General features: G+C 48.7%; 1 protein-coding gene across 1 annotated transcript in view; it reads left to right on the top strand.

Annotated features, from left to right (window-relative positions):
* The window catches only part of HMCN1 (hemicentin 1), a 1,257,483-nt gene that overhangs the window by 995,730 nt on the left and 248,244 nt on the right, over positions 1–13,509 (top strand). The window contains exons 90-91 of the mRNA XM_078642741.1: positions 9,186–9,356; positions 10,876–11,046. Coding sequence (XP_078498867.1) covers positions 9,186–9,356; positions 10,876–11,046 — 342 coding nt within the window. The remainder of the gene's footprint in view (positions 1–9,185; positions 9,357–10,875; positions 11,047–13,509) is intronic.

Raw genomic sequence — 13,509 nt, 5'->3', positions numbered from 1 at the left:
AGGGTTTCTCTAGCAGGACCCTGAGGGATAGGATGAAGAGCAGGCTTCAAGGCCTTGAAGACAGAAGACGGAAGGCTCAAGGTGGGTCTGGAGGGGCTTCATCTGCCCATGCTGAGGCCTCTGGGGGGCTCCCCAGGGGCAGGAAGACCAGCAAACGTCCCCATTCTCCGTCGGCGTCGATTGCACCGACCACGACGTCGAGAGGGATGACTGCAGTCTGTTCCCCGTCTCCCCAGGGCTCTGGGTCGAGGTGACATCGATGTTCGGCGTCGAGGGACCTGAGCAGGCCGCCGTCGAAGTCTCCAGTGACGATTTCGTCGTCGTCGTCGAGTATTCGATGTCGAGAGGCCCGGCGGCGGCGCTCGCCGTCGAGGCGACACCGCCGTTTGCCGTCGGCGAAGAGGAGAAGGTCGTCGTCGAGGGGATCCTTGACGTCGAGGCATAGAAGGTCGCCGTCGAGGCGTAGAAGGTCGCCGTTGAGGCGTAGAAGGTCGCCATCGAGGCACAGATGGTCGCCGTCGAGGCATAGACGGTCGACGTCGAGGCGAAGAAGGTCGCCGTCGAGGGATCGGCGCTCGCCGTCGAGGAGGCGAAGCTTGCCATCGAGGGGCCGACGCTCGCCGTCTGGTCGCCGTTCTTCGACGCCGAAAAGGCGCGGAAGAAGTTCTGGCACCAGGAGTCAGTCTGGCAGGCGTTGAGTGCCTACGGGAGACTCTCCTAAGTCCCAGCCTAGAAGGAAGGGCGGTTCACCGGGCTCGGTGTACTCTGTGGTGTGTACCCCTGCTAGGCCGAAGACAGTTACTCCTCCTCCTCCTCCTCCGAGAGGACGTCCTCTGCGGACTCCCACTCCACCTCCACTTCCGCCTCCTCTGCAGCCTCGACCGCAACCCCAGTTACCGGCTGACAAGCCTCCTCCGGTTCCTCCGAGGAACGGTTCGTTGCCACGATTTCCTACTCCTCCTACGAGGACCCCTCGGCCGAGGGCTCCATCCAAACCAAAGTCTCCCATCCTGGTAGTACCGGCGGGGCGACCGAAGCCAAGGAAGTTGCGATCCCACTCCGGACGGAGAGGGAGGTCGCGCAGTCATCGCAGGTCCTCTACGAGGTCAAGACGGCGCCACAGGAGGCGCGGATAACGGTCCCGCACGGACTCTTCCAGAACCAGGTCCTACTCCCCGACCTTATCGGACTCCCCGGGGACAAGGGTATCTCCTGTGGATGACATCAGCACGTTCCAGGATGTTCTCTTGAGAGGTGCTGCAAAATTGGGAATCACGGTGACGGCTCCTACACCTACGACGTGATTTTTGATACACTTCACAAGAAGCATTTGTCTCGCCCTCTACTGCCGCTCGTGCCAGGATTGGTAGAGCCAGCGGAGGAGCTGTTCCTTATGCCTGCAACGACGAAAGCCGCTCCGTCCCGTCTTTTGAAGAAGTATAGGGCTCCGGATTCCGACCCGGCTTTTCTGAGGATTGACCCCGTTCCTGACTCCGTTATAGTGAAGGCGGCCAGAAAACAACACTCTACCTCCCCGTCTTCTACCGTGCCTCCGAATAAGGAGAGCCAATGGATTGACTCAAATGGCAGGAAGACCTGTGGGACGGCCTCTACGTCCATGAAGGCCGCTAGCGATACGGCTTTGCTAGGGCGGTATGATCATGCCCTGTGGGAATCTCTCCAGCAGTTCGCGGACCTCCTGCCTCGTGACAGGAGGGAGGATTTCCTGGAGATCCAGAAGGAAGGGATGCTGGTCTCAAACCAGGTCATCAGTGCAGCCGCTGATGGTTCTCTTTTGGCGGCCCATGGACATTGTCATGGGATCAACCAGCGACGCCATGCCTGGCTCAGGCTCACATCACTAAAGCCGGAGGCCCAGCAGCGAGTGGCTAATCTGCCCTTCTCGGGGGAGACCCTGTTCTGAAAACATGCAGATGGTGAGATGGCCCGCATGAAGGCGGAGGCCGAGACTCTGACGGCTGTGGGCTTGGAGAAGCCCAAAGAAAAGAAAGCCTACCGCCCGTTCCAGAGACGGTTTGGAGCGCAGGGCAGAGGGCGAGGACAGGCTTCGGGACAGCAGCAGCAACATCAGCAGCAGTTCCGGAGGCCCTTCCAGAGGCGCCAGAAGGGTAGAGGAGGTCAGCAGTCCTCTACAGCGAACAAGGGCGCGGCCGGGTCTCGACCCTGAGCTGTTACTTCCCCTACATCCGTTACCCGCTCCGGTGGGGGGAATCGTTCGATTTTTTTCTGGCAGAGTGGAGAAAAATTACTCAGGACAAGTGGGCGCTGAATATTGTTTGCAATGGATACAGTCTTCGGTTCACCAGCCCACCTCCATCAATTCCTCCGCTCAGCTTGCAGTTTCAGCTGCGCGAGCTCCAGGCAGAGGCCGATATCCTGTTAAGAAAAAGGGCAATAGAAGACGTACCTCTGTCTCAAAGGGGAAGAGGTCTGTACTCCCGGTTCTTCCTGGTTCGCAAAAAGGACAAGAACGAGTTCAGGCCCATTCTGGATTTGCGACAGGCAAACAAGTGGATTCGCAGAGAGAGGTTTCGCATGCTGTCATTGCATCAGATTTATCCTTAGCTGCAACGGGGAGACTGGCTGTGTGCCATAGACCTACAGGATGCATACTTCCATGTGCCCATTGCACACAAGCACAGGAAGTTCCTGCGATTCCAAGTAGGCGCCAATCATTATCAGTACACAGTACTGCCATTCGGACTGAAGTCTGCGCCCAGAACATTCTCAAAGTGCATGGCAGTGGTAGCTGCACACCTAAGGAAGAACAAGGTGTTTGTCTACCCGTACCTGGACAATTGGTTGATCAAGGCCTCCTCCTTCTCGGAAGCTCAAGCGCACTTCCAAAAGACGTGCTTACTCTTGAACAAGATGGGGTTGCACATCAACATGTCCAAGTCTGTCCCGACTCCGGTCCAGTGCATCCAGTACTTGGGAGCCTCCATCAATACGCTGTCGGCAAGCGTGTCTCCTTCGGAGGAGCGACGATTATCACTCCTTCGGAAGGCTCAGGCTCTTATGACCACTCCATCTACAACAGTGAGGACGGTGTCTTCTCTACTGGGATCGATGGCCTCTTGTATCTTCCTCACGCCACACGCACGGCTGCACATGAGACCATTGCAGGAGTGCTTGGAAGATCAGTGGGATCAGAGGAAAGGATCTTGGGACGACAAGATACGACTGTCTCTGCATGCTCTTCAGTCTCTGAAGTGGTGGTGTTCAGCGGAGAACCTCCTCAGAGGGGTCCCCTTCCACAAGGACATTCCCACGCAGACTATAGTGATGGATGCGTCTCTCCACGGCTGGGGGGCGCACTCCAGAGACCTACAGATTCAAGGGACGTGGTCCCCGACGGAGTCCACGTACCACATCAATTTCCTGGAACTCAGAGCTGTTCACTTGGCACTGAAGGCCTTTCATCCGTCCTTCCGGACCAACTCTTTGCTTGTTCAGACGGACAATACGACCACGATGTATTACCTCAACAAGCAGGGGGGGTCGCGATCGCGCACTCTGTCGCAGGAGGCGCAGGCGATCTGGCACTGGCTTCTAGCCAGAGGACTGACGATAACGGCTACCCATCTACCAGGTGTGCAGAATGTTCAGGCAGACCCACTGAGCAGACTGATTCAGGAAAACCACGAATGGGTCATAAACGACGAAGTACTAGGAGAAGTCTTCGCAAGGTGGTGGACTCCAGACGTCGATCTGTTCGCCACCGCCGAAAACAGCAAATGCCGAGACTTCGCCTCCAGGTACTACCAGCAGGGGACGCTGGGGAATGCGTTGTGGATCAACTGGTCGAACAGCTTTCTGTACGCTTTTCCACCCATTCCCCTGATTCCGGCGGTGTTCATCAAGCTGTCCCAGTCCAGGGCGCGGATGATCCTGATTGCCCCGGAATGGCCCAGACAGTGGTGGTTCACGGACCTGCTTCACCGGTCTCTCCTTCCTCACATACGGCTGCCGTGCAGGCCCGACCTTCTCACGAAGTTCGGGGGGCAGATGTTGCACCCCAACCTCTCGTCTTTGAGTTTGGCGGCATGGCTCCTGAGATAGTGCAATATGGCCATCTGAATCTGCCAGAAGATTGCATGGACATACTGAAGGAGGCTAAGCGACCTTCCACTAGGACTTCTTATGCTTACAAGTGGAAGAGGTTTTGCATCTGGTGCAAGTCCAAGGACTATGACCCGACGACATGTAAGGAAGATGTCATCCTTCCATATCTTCTGCATCTGGCGCAGTCTGGCCTTAATGTCCATTCCATTAAGGTTCATCTGGCTGCATTGCCTGCCTACAGGAAATGCCCTTCACAGACTTCCTTCTTTCAGATCCCTGTGATCAAAGATTTTTTGGAAGGCTTGAAGAAAGTGTTCCCTCCTGTCCGGCTTCCTTCGCCTTCATGGGAATTGAATGTGGTGCTGTCCAGATTGATGAAGGAGCCTTTTGAACCTATTCATAAGGCTTCGTTGCAGCACCTGTCCTGGAAGGCGGCGTTCCTCGTGGCCATTACATCGGCCCGCAGGGTGAGTGAAATTCAGGCGTTGTGTTGCCAAGAACCTTATACTGTATTTCAAGGTTGTTATGCGTACTCACCCTAAATTTCTTCCTAAAGTTATATCTGACTTTCATGTTAACCAGACCATAACTTTACCTACGTTTTTTCAGAATCCTTCCTCTCCAGCGGAAAGGTCCCTGCATTCCCTGGATGTCAGGAGGGTGTTGAAATTTTATCTGGATAAAACCAAGGATATTCGTAGGTCAGACCAATTGTTCATCAATTATGGATCTGTCAGGACGGGTCTTGCTACCTCTAAACAGTCCATCTAGGTGGATTGTGTCCTGTATACAATTGTGTTACCAAAAAGCTGGTAAGACCTTAGGGGGTAAACCTAAGGCTCATTCCACCAGGGGCAAAGCTGCCACGACTGCTTTGCTCCGTAATGTTCCAATTGCAGAAATCTGCAAGGTGGCCACTTGGAAGTCGGTCCATACCTTTGCTAAGCATTACTGCCTGGACACTGATGCCAGGGCAGACGCTCAGGTTGGGCAGGCTTCGCTGTGAAATCTGTTCGCACAATAGTGGTGTTATTTCTCTTTTCTCCACCGCCGCTTTGGTGTGGGGATGGGCTTGCCCTTCTATTCACTAGATTATGACTATACACAGAGATCCCCTACTACAGAAGGAGTAGTTTCTGTCCTGTAACTCCAGTTCTGTAGTAGGGGTATCTCTGTTATAGTCATAAGCGCCCACCCTCCTCCCCGGTGGAGAGAGATATTCATGTAAGGAATGCTACAGGTCTGGCGTGTTACGCCTTCAAAAAGAACTGAAAGTAAAAGGGACCTGCAGTGCATTCTGGGATACTGTGAAGTTCTGGAAGGTTCTCTTAAAGGCACAGTATCCTGTTTTGAGCCACATAATGGCAGCCTATGGGGCTTGTCTGTCCAGGTCTTCCTCTCTATCATTCCAGAGGGGTTTTGCTGTTGAAGCAAGGGAAATCAGGACAGGCTTTGCTGTTTGTGGATTTTTGGTGGAATTTCTAGTTGAAGTACTGGACAGGGTAGCCTGCGGATATAGGCTGCATTATCTGTCTTTAAATTCTCTCTTTAGTGTCTGTGCAGTTCTGCATTTTTCGACACTTTAAGAGATTATTTTTGATTGCTCCGGGGTCCACGCACATGGGCGGGACTATTCATTAGATTATGACTATAACAGAGATACCCCTACTACAGAACTGGAGTTACAGGACAGAAACTACTCCTTCTTCGTAACCTATGGTTACGTTTTATGCACGTGTTCACAGGGCATGGAAAAGACTAGAAGCAGACACCTTTCTTTTCATTCTGTGGCGCATCTTTGTTGCAAGCCCCAGACTCCCCCACCCCCTCTCCCCTGGAATAATGGTTAACAAGGATTTGCAATGCAATTGGTCTCGCATTTACGTGAGTTTGAGCTGCTGGCATTGTAAATAACAATGTTTTATTTATGTTTCAAAAATCCAAACATAAATAAAAGGCATTGCCATTTACAATGCCAATAGCTCAAACTCGCATAAATGCGAGACCTGTTGCATTGCAAATGCTTGCATAGTGTTTGTCTTTCCTTGGAGGACATGGCATTCTGTTAATATTTACAATGTCCCATTGGAGTTCCCATTAGATCTTTGGGAAGGAGCATCAAATACTACGTTTGTGAGACTGCAGATGCAACATGATGTATACATTGTAATTGAGAGCCATTGTGTATTCTTAAACACCAGAAATTCTTCTAAGTATCGATTTTTGCAACATACAAATATTCCTTACAAATTGCCTCTGTGACAAAACCGATTTCTTTCAACTGTTTATAGGAAATGCACCAGGGCTGAATCCAGGATCCAGCCCTGAGTCAGAAAAACCTACGCAAAATAATTAATATTGCATTTACTTAAAAAATTCCTATTGAGCTCAATGTTATAATTGTGTTTAACTTGTGTTGCATTTAAAAGTCTATTGCTCATTGAAAGTATTCAACTGTAGCATCTCATTCTGAGAAAGTATTTTTACACCTACTTGTGGTTCTAAACTAAAACAACAGTATATTTTTAAATACAAAACAATTGGCCTAGAGTTCAATTCTTGAGTGTGTGAGACCATTTGCTGGCTGAGTGTGTACAACAAATGCTTTACACTGTCCTCTGATACTGCCTTACAGCTCGACCAAGGTACAACTTTAAGGTTATATCTAACTTTAACCTCTGCCAAACCTCGGGAGACTGTGGACTCTGTACACACTGTACCTTACTTTGGAGCAGTATATACAGACCCACTTTCTTACATCCTCTTCTCCATGGCCCAGTAGTGACGGGTGCAGAAGTATCCTTAGGTCTCTTGTTTTTCTTACAGGGAGCAGTCGTGGTAGAGGGGTATGTGTGCAGAGGTTACAGGCGAAGTCGGGGAGTCCACAAGAGGTGTCACCACACTGGACTCAGTCTCTGGAGTGCTGAGGGACCACGTTGACACAGTTAGCCCACATCAACTTGGGCTTGGAGCGACGGTGCAGTGGTGTCTTCAGGCGTCGGGTTTCTGTGGTTATGAAGTCCTTCCAGGGTTATTTGGATGCCTGAAGAATGCAGGGAAGCAGGTCTGCTGCTTCCTGGGATGTCTTTGCTCCTAGGGGAAGTGCTGGCAGGTCTTCTGGGCTTTGGGGACTTAGCAGCTGCAGGGCATTCAACTTTTGGTGCAATTGGCGAAGGCAGCAGGCAGGCCGGCACCAAGTAAGTTGCTAGATCTTCTGTCCTTGCAGGATGCGACTGTTCGCGTCCTTCTTTGTCTTTCAGGTCAACAGAATCTGTTCATCTGGCACCAGGGGCATTGAGGGGTGATGGGGGTGTGTAGGGTAGTAGATAATGGGCTACTGACCCTTGGGGTCACTACGTCCCCTATAAGACCACTTCCTGTCGGAAGTGGGCATAACTGTGTCCCAGAATTCCTACGTAGCCATCACAAAGATGGCTACTTAGTAAAAATCATATCCACCTCAGTTTAGCCCACCTTAGGGGAGGTACTAGCCTGGGGGTGACATGCCTACCTGACTAGCTAATTCACCTCTCCAAGTGCCAAAGACGCTTTGGACAAAGGGTAGCAGCTTCCTCTTCTGTGAGGGGAGCCAGATTTCATTTTAAAGGTGGCAGCCTTTTGAAGCTTCCGGCCAAGGAAGGCAAACCAGCAGGTCATCGTGTGGAAGGTGGGGTGACACCCTCTTTCCAGACAGGCTTTTGTCCGGGGTCTTCTGAGAGCAAAAGGTTCTCACCTTAGGAGGTCAGAGCTTTGTCTCAGGTGGCAGGCTGGCAGAAACCAGTCAGCGAGCACACCAGAGGCTGGTAGGTTTTCAGGGGGCACCTTGAAGGTGCACTCTGTGTGCTTGTATTGGTAAAGCCAACACCGGAATCAGTGTGGGTTTGTCAATATAAGATGTTTGATACCAAGCATCCCTATTTTCCGTGAAGCCATCATGTAGCAGGGGAAGTCGTTTAGACCAGTGTCCAGCACATATCCTAAAATGGCTTACCTGGTCACTAGCACTGTCAGTAATGGAACTGATCAGCACTGGAGCATATCTGCTTAAGGCTGTCAGGCCTGCTGTAGGGGTGACTTACAAATATTACGTGCAATGTTAGGAGGCCTGACACAGGGGATGTGTGTCAGGTCGTGTTTTCAGTTTTTTCTACACCTTGTGATAGCAGCCCTGCATGAGTCTGGTGAGGGGTCCCTTAGGGTGGCACAATTCGTGCTGCAGCCCTTGGGGGACCCTTTTTAGTACCTTCAGGCCCCAGGTACCAGGGATACCATTTACTCGGAACCTATAGAGTGTGCTAAAGGGATTGCCATTTAGGGGCAACAATCATACATTTTAAGGGAAAGAACACCGGGGACCTGGTTAACAGGAACACTATATTCAAAGTTGCATCAAATACCACACAAAAAGTGGAGGGTACTGGAGGGCAAAAAAATGTTTCCTACACTTACTCTGTTTCAATTAATCTGAACATCAACCAGACTGATGAGTGGGTGGACATCTGGATAACATTCTGCTCCCTTCATTCTACAGTGTCCAGCCAACCACTTCAAGGATGTTGCATCTTACAAAGTCATACTTCAGTTACAATATTATGGTGAAGATCGTATGTTAAAGTTGAAACTCTGCCACCATCAATTAGGTCCTTGGCAAAAAAAGAAGAAAAGCATATACAATTTTTTGTTGCATTTGCCAGTGTGTGTGAATTTACTCATGAAGTCAGCTGGTTTTAAATGCAACTCTTGTAAAATACTCTTAAGCAAGTGTCCAGAATCACACAACATGGAAAACACAGAGTGGAGTGAATATTTTAGCAAAACTGAACAGGTGACATTTTGTTGGGGTATAAGGGATGAAAGACGTTTCACTGTGAAACACGTATCTTGTGCTATTTTTCTCTGAATGGTTATGTTAGAAACCAGTTCTCATTGCCTGGGCAGTGTAGTAAATAATATACTTATGAGTTAAATATATTTTTTCATAATTGTGAATTATTAATTTCTTTGTCAAAATACGGAACATCTATCTAAAAAGTTCCTTTGTGTGAGGACAGACTTCATGAGCATATAAGATCAAAACCATTCCTTTTCTGGTTTTCCAGTGAATGGCGCCTGGTCAACATGGATGCCATGGGGAAGCTGTAGTGAGACCTGTGGCAAAGGCACCCAAACCAGACTGAGGCTATGCAATAATCCCCCACCATCATTTGACGGTTCACACTGTGATGGACCTGATACACAAATACAAGTATGCAATCAGAGGCATTGTCCAGGTAAGGATGCATATGTTCTTTGCTCGTATACCTTTAACCATCTCTTGTTCTTTTAGATAGATTCATGAGGACGATCACACTGCCTGTTTAAGCAGGTTTGTGTAGCATAATTTCCTAAAATCAAACCCTGGTATGCTCTTGAATTCCAACATATTGGTTAAACATCTTCTAAATCAAGCACAACTACTTCTGCTAACCTGCAATCACAGAACACTCACTAAAGCCTTGCACATCTTCTTTGACACAGTGCAAAAGCCCCTATCAATAGCATTGTCACCACAAGCAAAATATGGTACTCAATACCCTCTTGGGTAGCTTTCTTTAATACTAGCTCACATCCCCCTTAATAAAGTTATTAAGAATATTTTTAAGTTTATCCCACAATCACTCCCACCTCTTCATAGCCCTTTACAAATTTGTAGATTTAGTATTTAAGGGGATTCATTAAACTGCTCTATCATATGTCACAAGGTTTAAATTGTAAGAAATAGGTTGCATACTTACTCCTATATCATGGCTGACTTTGGCATAAACAAACATTGGTTGTCTGTATGGCCCTTTTACTGTGGTGATATGAATACATGTTGTACACTGATAGAGTTTAATTGATTTAGTGCTTAAAAATTTGAACAGTGACTCATTGACACTGATGCAGTGTCTTGATTCTAAAACTTCATCACACCCTACAATACCAGTCACTCCAAAACCTGGATAGTCTGAGTCCTCGCTCTACCACATGGTCCCAAGCACAGTGTTCTCAGTTCCGATATACTGCTTGAATGGCAATAGAGGTTTACCATCCACAAGGTAATTCAGGCATGATTTTAAATATTTATTAGAGGAGCTCTGTGACTAAAAAAGTGCCTATTAATAGAGAATAAAAAAATGGAAGATCTAAACTTTGCCACTTGGCAGTGTCAACCCTTTGCAACGAGAAAAAGTACCCTACTTTTCATCTCTGGTTAACCCAATCTTCTTGGTATCTTTCCTCTTCATATCAGTGCCAGTTTCAGTCACTTTTAATGATTTGTTGTCATGTCATTTAGCTCTTCGATATCGCATTTGGAATCCAGCATTCTTCTCTGAAATTCTAAAATAAATTAAGACATTATATCTGCTGAATATCTCATATTTGACACAAGTCTCTATTTAATTACTTTAAGCATGTTAAGTTACCAGTGTTTTATTATGATGTTCACCACCATATCAGCCAGTTAGACTATTAGGTGACACAGATTAGCAGAAAAAGGTAGAGAAGACAAAGAAAACATGTAGACGCTGTAATTGAAGCAACATGTTTCAAGGTATTTACCGGAATTAACTATACACATTATTTCATCTTCTCCCTCTGCCTCTTGTGCTTATTGCAAATTATCCTCATTACAGGAACAAGTGATATGGTGCACTGGTGATGTGCTACTTTCCTTGGTTTTGGGATTGAGGGTACCATGTCGGGCTACTTAGTCTTGCTGGTCTGAATTGGAGATCTAACTCTATTGCTTGTTTTTACTTCCATAAGTGGATGGGAAATGGGCGACATGGAACAGCTGGAGTGCTTGCGGTGTGTCTTGTGGAGGAGGTGCACGGCAGAGGAGACGAGAATGCTCTGATCCTGCCCCACAATACGGTGGACACAAATGTGAAGGCAATGATGTGCAGATGGACTTTTGTAACAGTGATCCATGTCCAGGTATGTGACTAATGGTAGTGTCAACCACATAAAGGTTAGCAGTGCTGTAAAAATAAAAGCTCACAAAGAACATCTTAATAGAGGCTTTGAAGAGAATGTGTAGGAGGAGTTAACAGATGCATCTCCAATCAAAGGACCAGTAGGAAGGGTTAGGAGACTGAAGAAGAGTAGGAGGAGGAACTGAGATTGCCTACACCTTGCAACAGGGAATATTTTAATATGCCTACAAGCATATTTATGAAATTCGCAATGCACATATTTAAATATTTTTGCTTACATTTTACTTTTAAAGGCCTTTCACTAGGGGTGATGCAGCCGTGCTGCGGCTCCCTGACCTACTTGAGCAGAGCAGCAACATGGTGTAAGACTCGGAACTCCTCTCGTGTCTTTTACCTCAGAGAAGTTGATGGAAACTGCCATATCAGCTGAGTGCCTACCTTGCTGTCCCAACCATTGCAGAGTCGCCCTATTTCGGGCTGAGCCGGTCCGGGCTTTGCGGTGGTTGCTGGCTGAGCTGACGGGCTGTTGGGAACACAGAAACTGCGGAGGGTGCCTGCAACTGTCCCTCCAGCTGGAGATGGGACCAAAGATCCATGGCGTGGGAAATCTAAAAGGAAAGGTATCGAATGTGGTCGCAGCAACACCTGCCCCCCCCCCCCTCACTCCACCGAAGGGGCGTGTCACCGGTGGAACTCCACAGGGTACTCAAGCTGGAGGGAAGATGAAGGTGAATGGCTGGAAGCCTTCCACGGTGGTCTCGATGACCCAGATGGAGACCTTGAAAGAGAGGAAGGACAAAGGTGGGGCTGCGCCCTAGCAGCGCTGTCTCATCTCCTCTGCACTCGAGCTGCTGCGTGCGTCTATGGGGGGAGCTTCGCCCCCTCCAATCCAGATCAGCAGGAGGAAACCCAGCAACAAACAGTGGCCCAGGCAGAGGAGAATCCAAGGAGTGCAGGAGGCGCCAGTGCAGCCAAGGACATAATAGCGCTGAACGAACAGCCCGAGCAGAGTGGGTCGGCTACATACGAAGAGGTCATTTTACCTACCTCTAATTCTATTAAGGTAGTGGATTGTGGGAGCTGTGTAGACCTGTCTGGCTTGCCCAGAGCCCAGTCTTCAGGGCAGATCAGGGAGGCAGGCGGTGTTAGTGATCAGAATGTATTGCAGACCCCTCAGGATCTTTTAGAGCCAAAGATACAACTTGCTGGTTTAACCACCAAAGAGCAAGACTTCGAGTACAGCGACTGTTTTTTTTCACTGTCGGACGAGGTATGGTCAGGAGATGGCTCAGGGATGGATGCATTAATTAAATCTAGTGAGGATGGGAAAATTGCAGACGCAAGTAAAGCCGACCCGGTGGCTAGAACCCGCAAAGCACCTAGAAACTCAGGACAATCCAACCTGCGTAAAAAAGATTTAAAATGGGATTACTCAGCTACAGAGCATTTGTTTGGTACTGCTACAATTCCCCCTCAAGATTTACCTATTCCAATACGTCCCACCTTGGATGCCATCCCACAGTGCATACTCTCTCACCGGGAGGAAACTCACCAGGATAGTCAGTGGTCACAAACAGCCATGCAAAAGCTCCAAGGATCGCTAAGGAAAGTGGCAGGCATATAGAGCTATTGGGGAGCGTCTGTCCAATCTTGAAACTAGACCTGTGGCCCTTGTGAGCAATATGGCTGGTACCCGGGAAGAGACAATGGCGCATGAGGCCAGCTGGTTGATATGCAGTAGAAGCTGGAGGACCAAGAAATCTGCTAACGCCATAATAATCTTCGGATTCTCTGGGTTTGGAGGGCAAGGATGGCTCTGATGTTCGGTCATACATGGTTGGATTTATTGACCAAAGCTTTCCCAGACCTGGAAGGATGGAACTGGTCATTGGAGGTGCAGAGGGCCCACCGCGTCCCATTCAATCTAAGACAACCACTCAGATCAGATTTGAAGCCCGAGCCTTGTGCTATCCTTGTCTACTTTGGCAATTTTCTCTTGAGACAAGCTATCTATGAGAAGGCCAGACCAGAAATGAAGTGGAGTGGGGGAGACTTCTCGTTCTTCGTTAGACCGGACTTTTGTCATTTTACAGTTGAGAGGTGATAGCGCCTCTGCCAGATGATCAAGCCCTTTCAGGACAAGGGGGGCAGGCCTTTCTGCTAAACCCTGTCCATCTCAAAGTGATTCAAGGTGCTCAAACCCAGTTCTTCACCTTGGAGATTAAGGCAAAGAAGTATTTATAGAAGTGGGGGTGCAACCCTTGAAAGCATAGGAGCGGGCTAGAAGCTGGTATGGGTCATGATAATAGATACTGGGGGGGTTCACCTTTTCTCTCTCTTCTCTGAGTTCCCCCTTTTTTTTCATCCTTATAGCTATCGAGGGGTTCCCTTATTCTTTCCTTTTCTTCTTTTTCTTCTGGCTGGCATGGTTACTGCCATGAGAACAATAAACAATCAACAAAAG

Source organism: Lissotriton helveticus, chromosome 1_1 (genome assembly GCF_964261635.1).
Source record: "Lissotriton helveticus chromosome 1_1, aLisHel1.1, whole genome shotgun sequence".
Taxonomy (NCBI): domain Eukaryota; kingdom Metazoa; phylum Chordata; class Amphibia; order Caudata; family Salamandridae; genus Lissotriton; species Lissotriton helveticus.
This window is presented reverse-complemented; position numbering and strand designations above follow the sequence as displayed.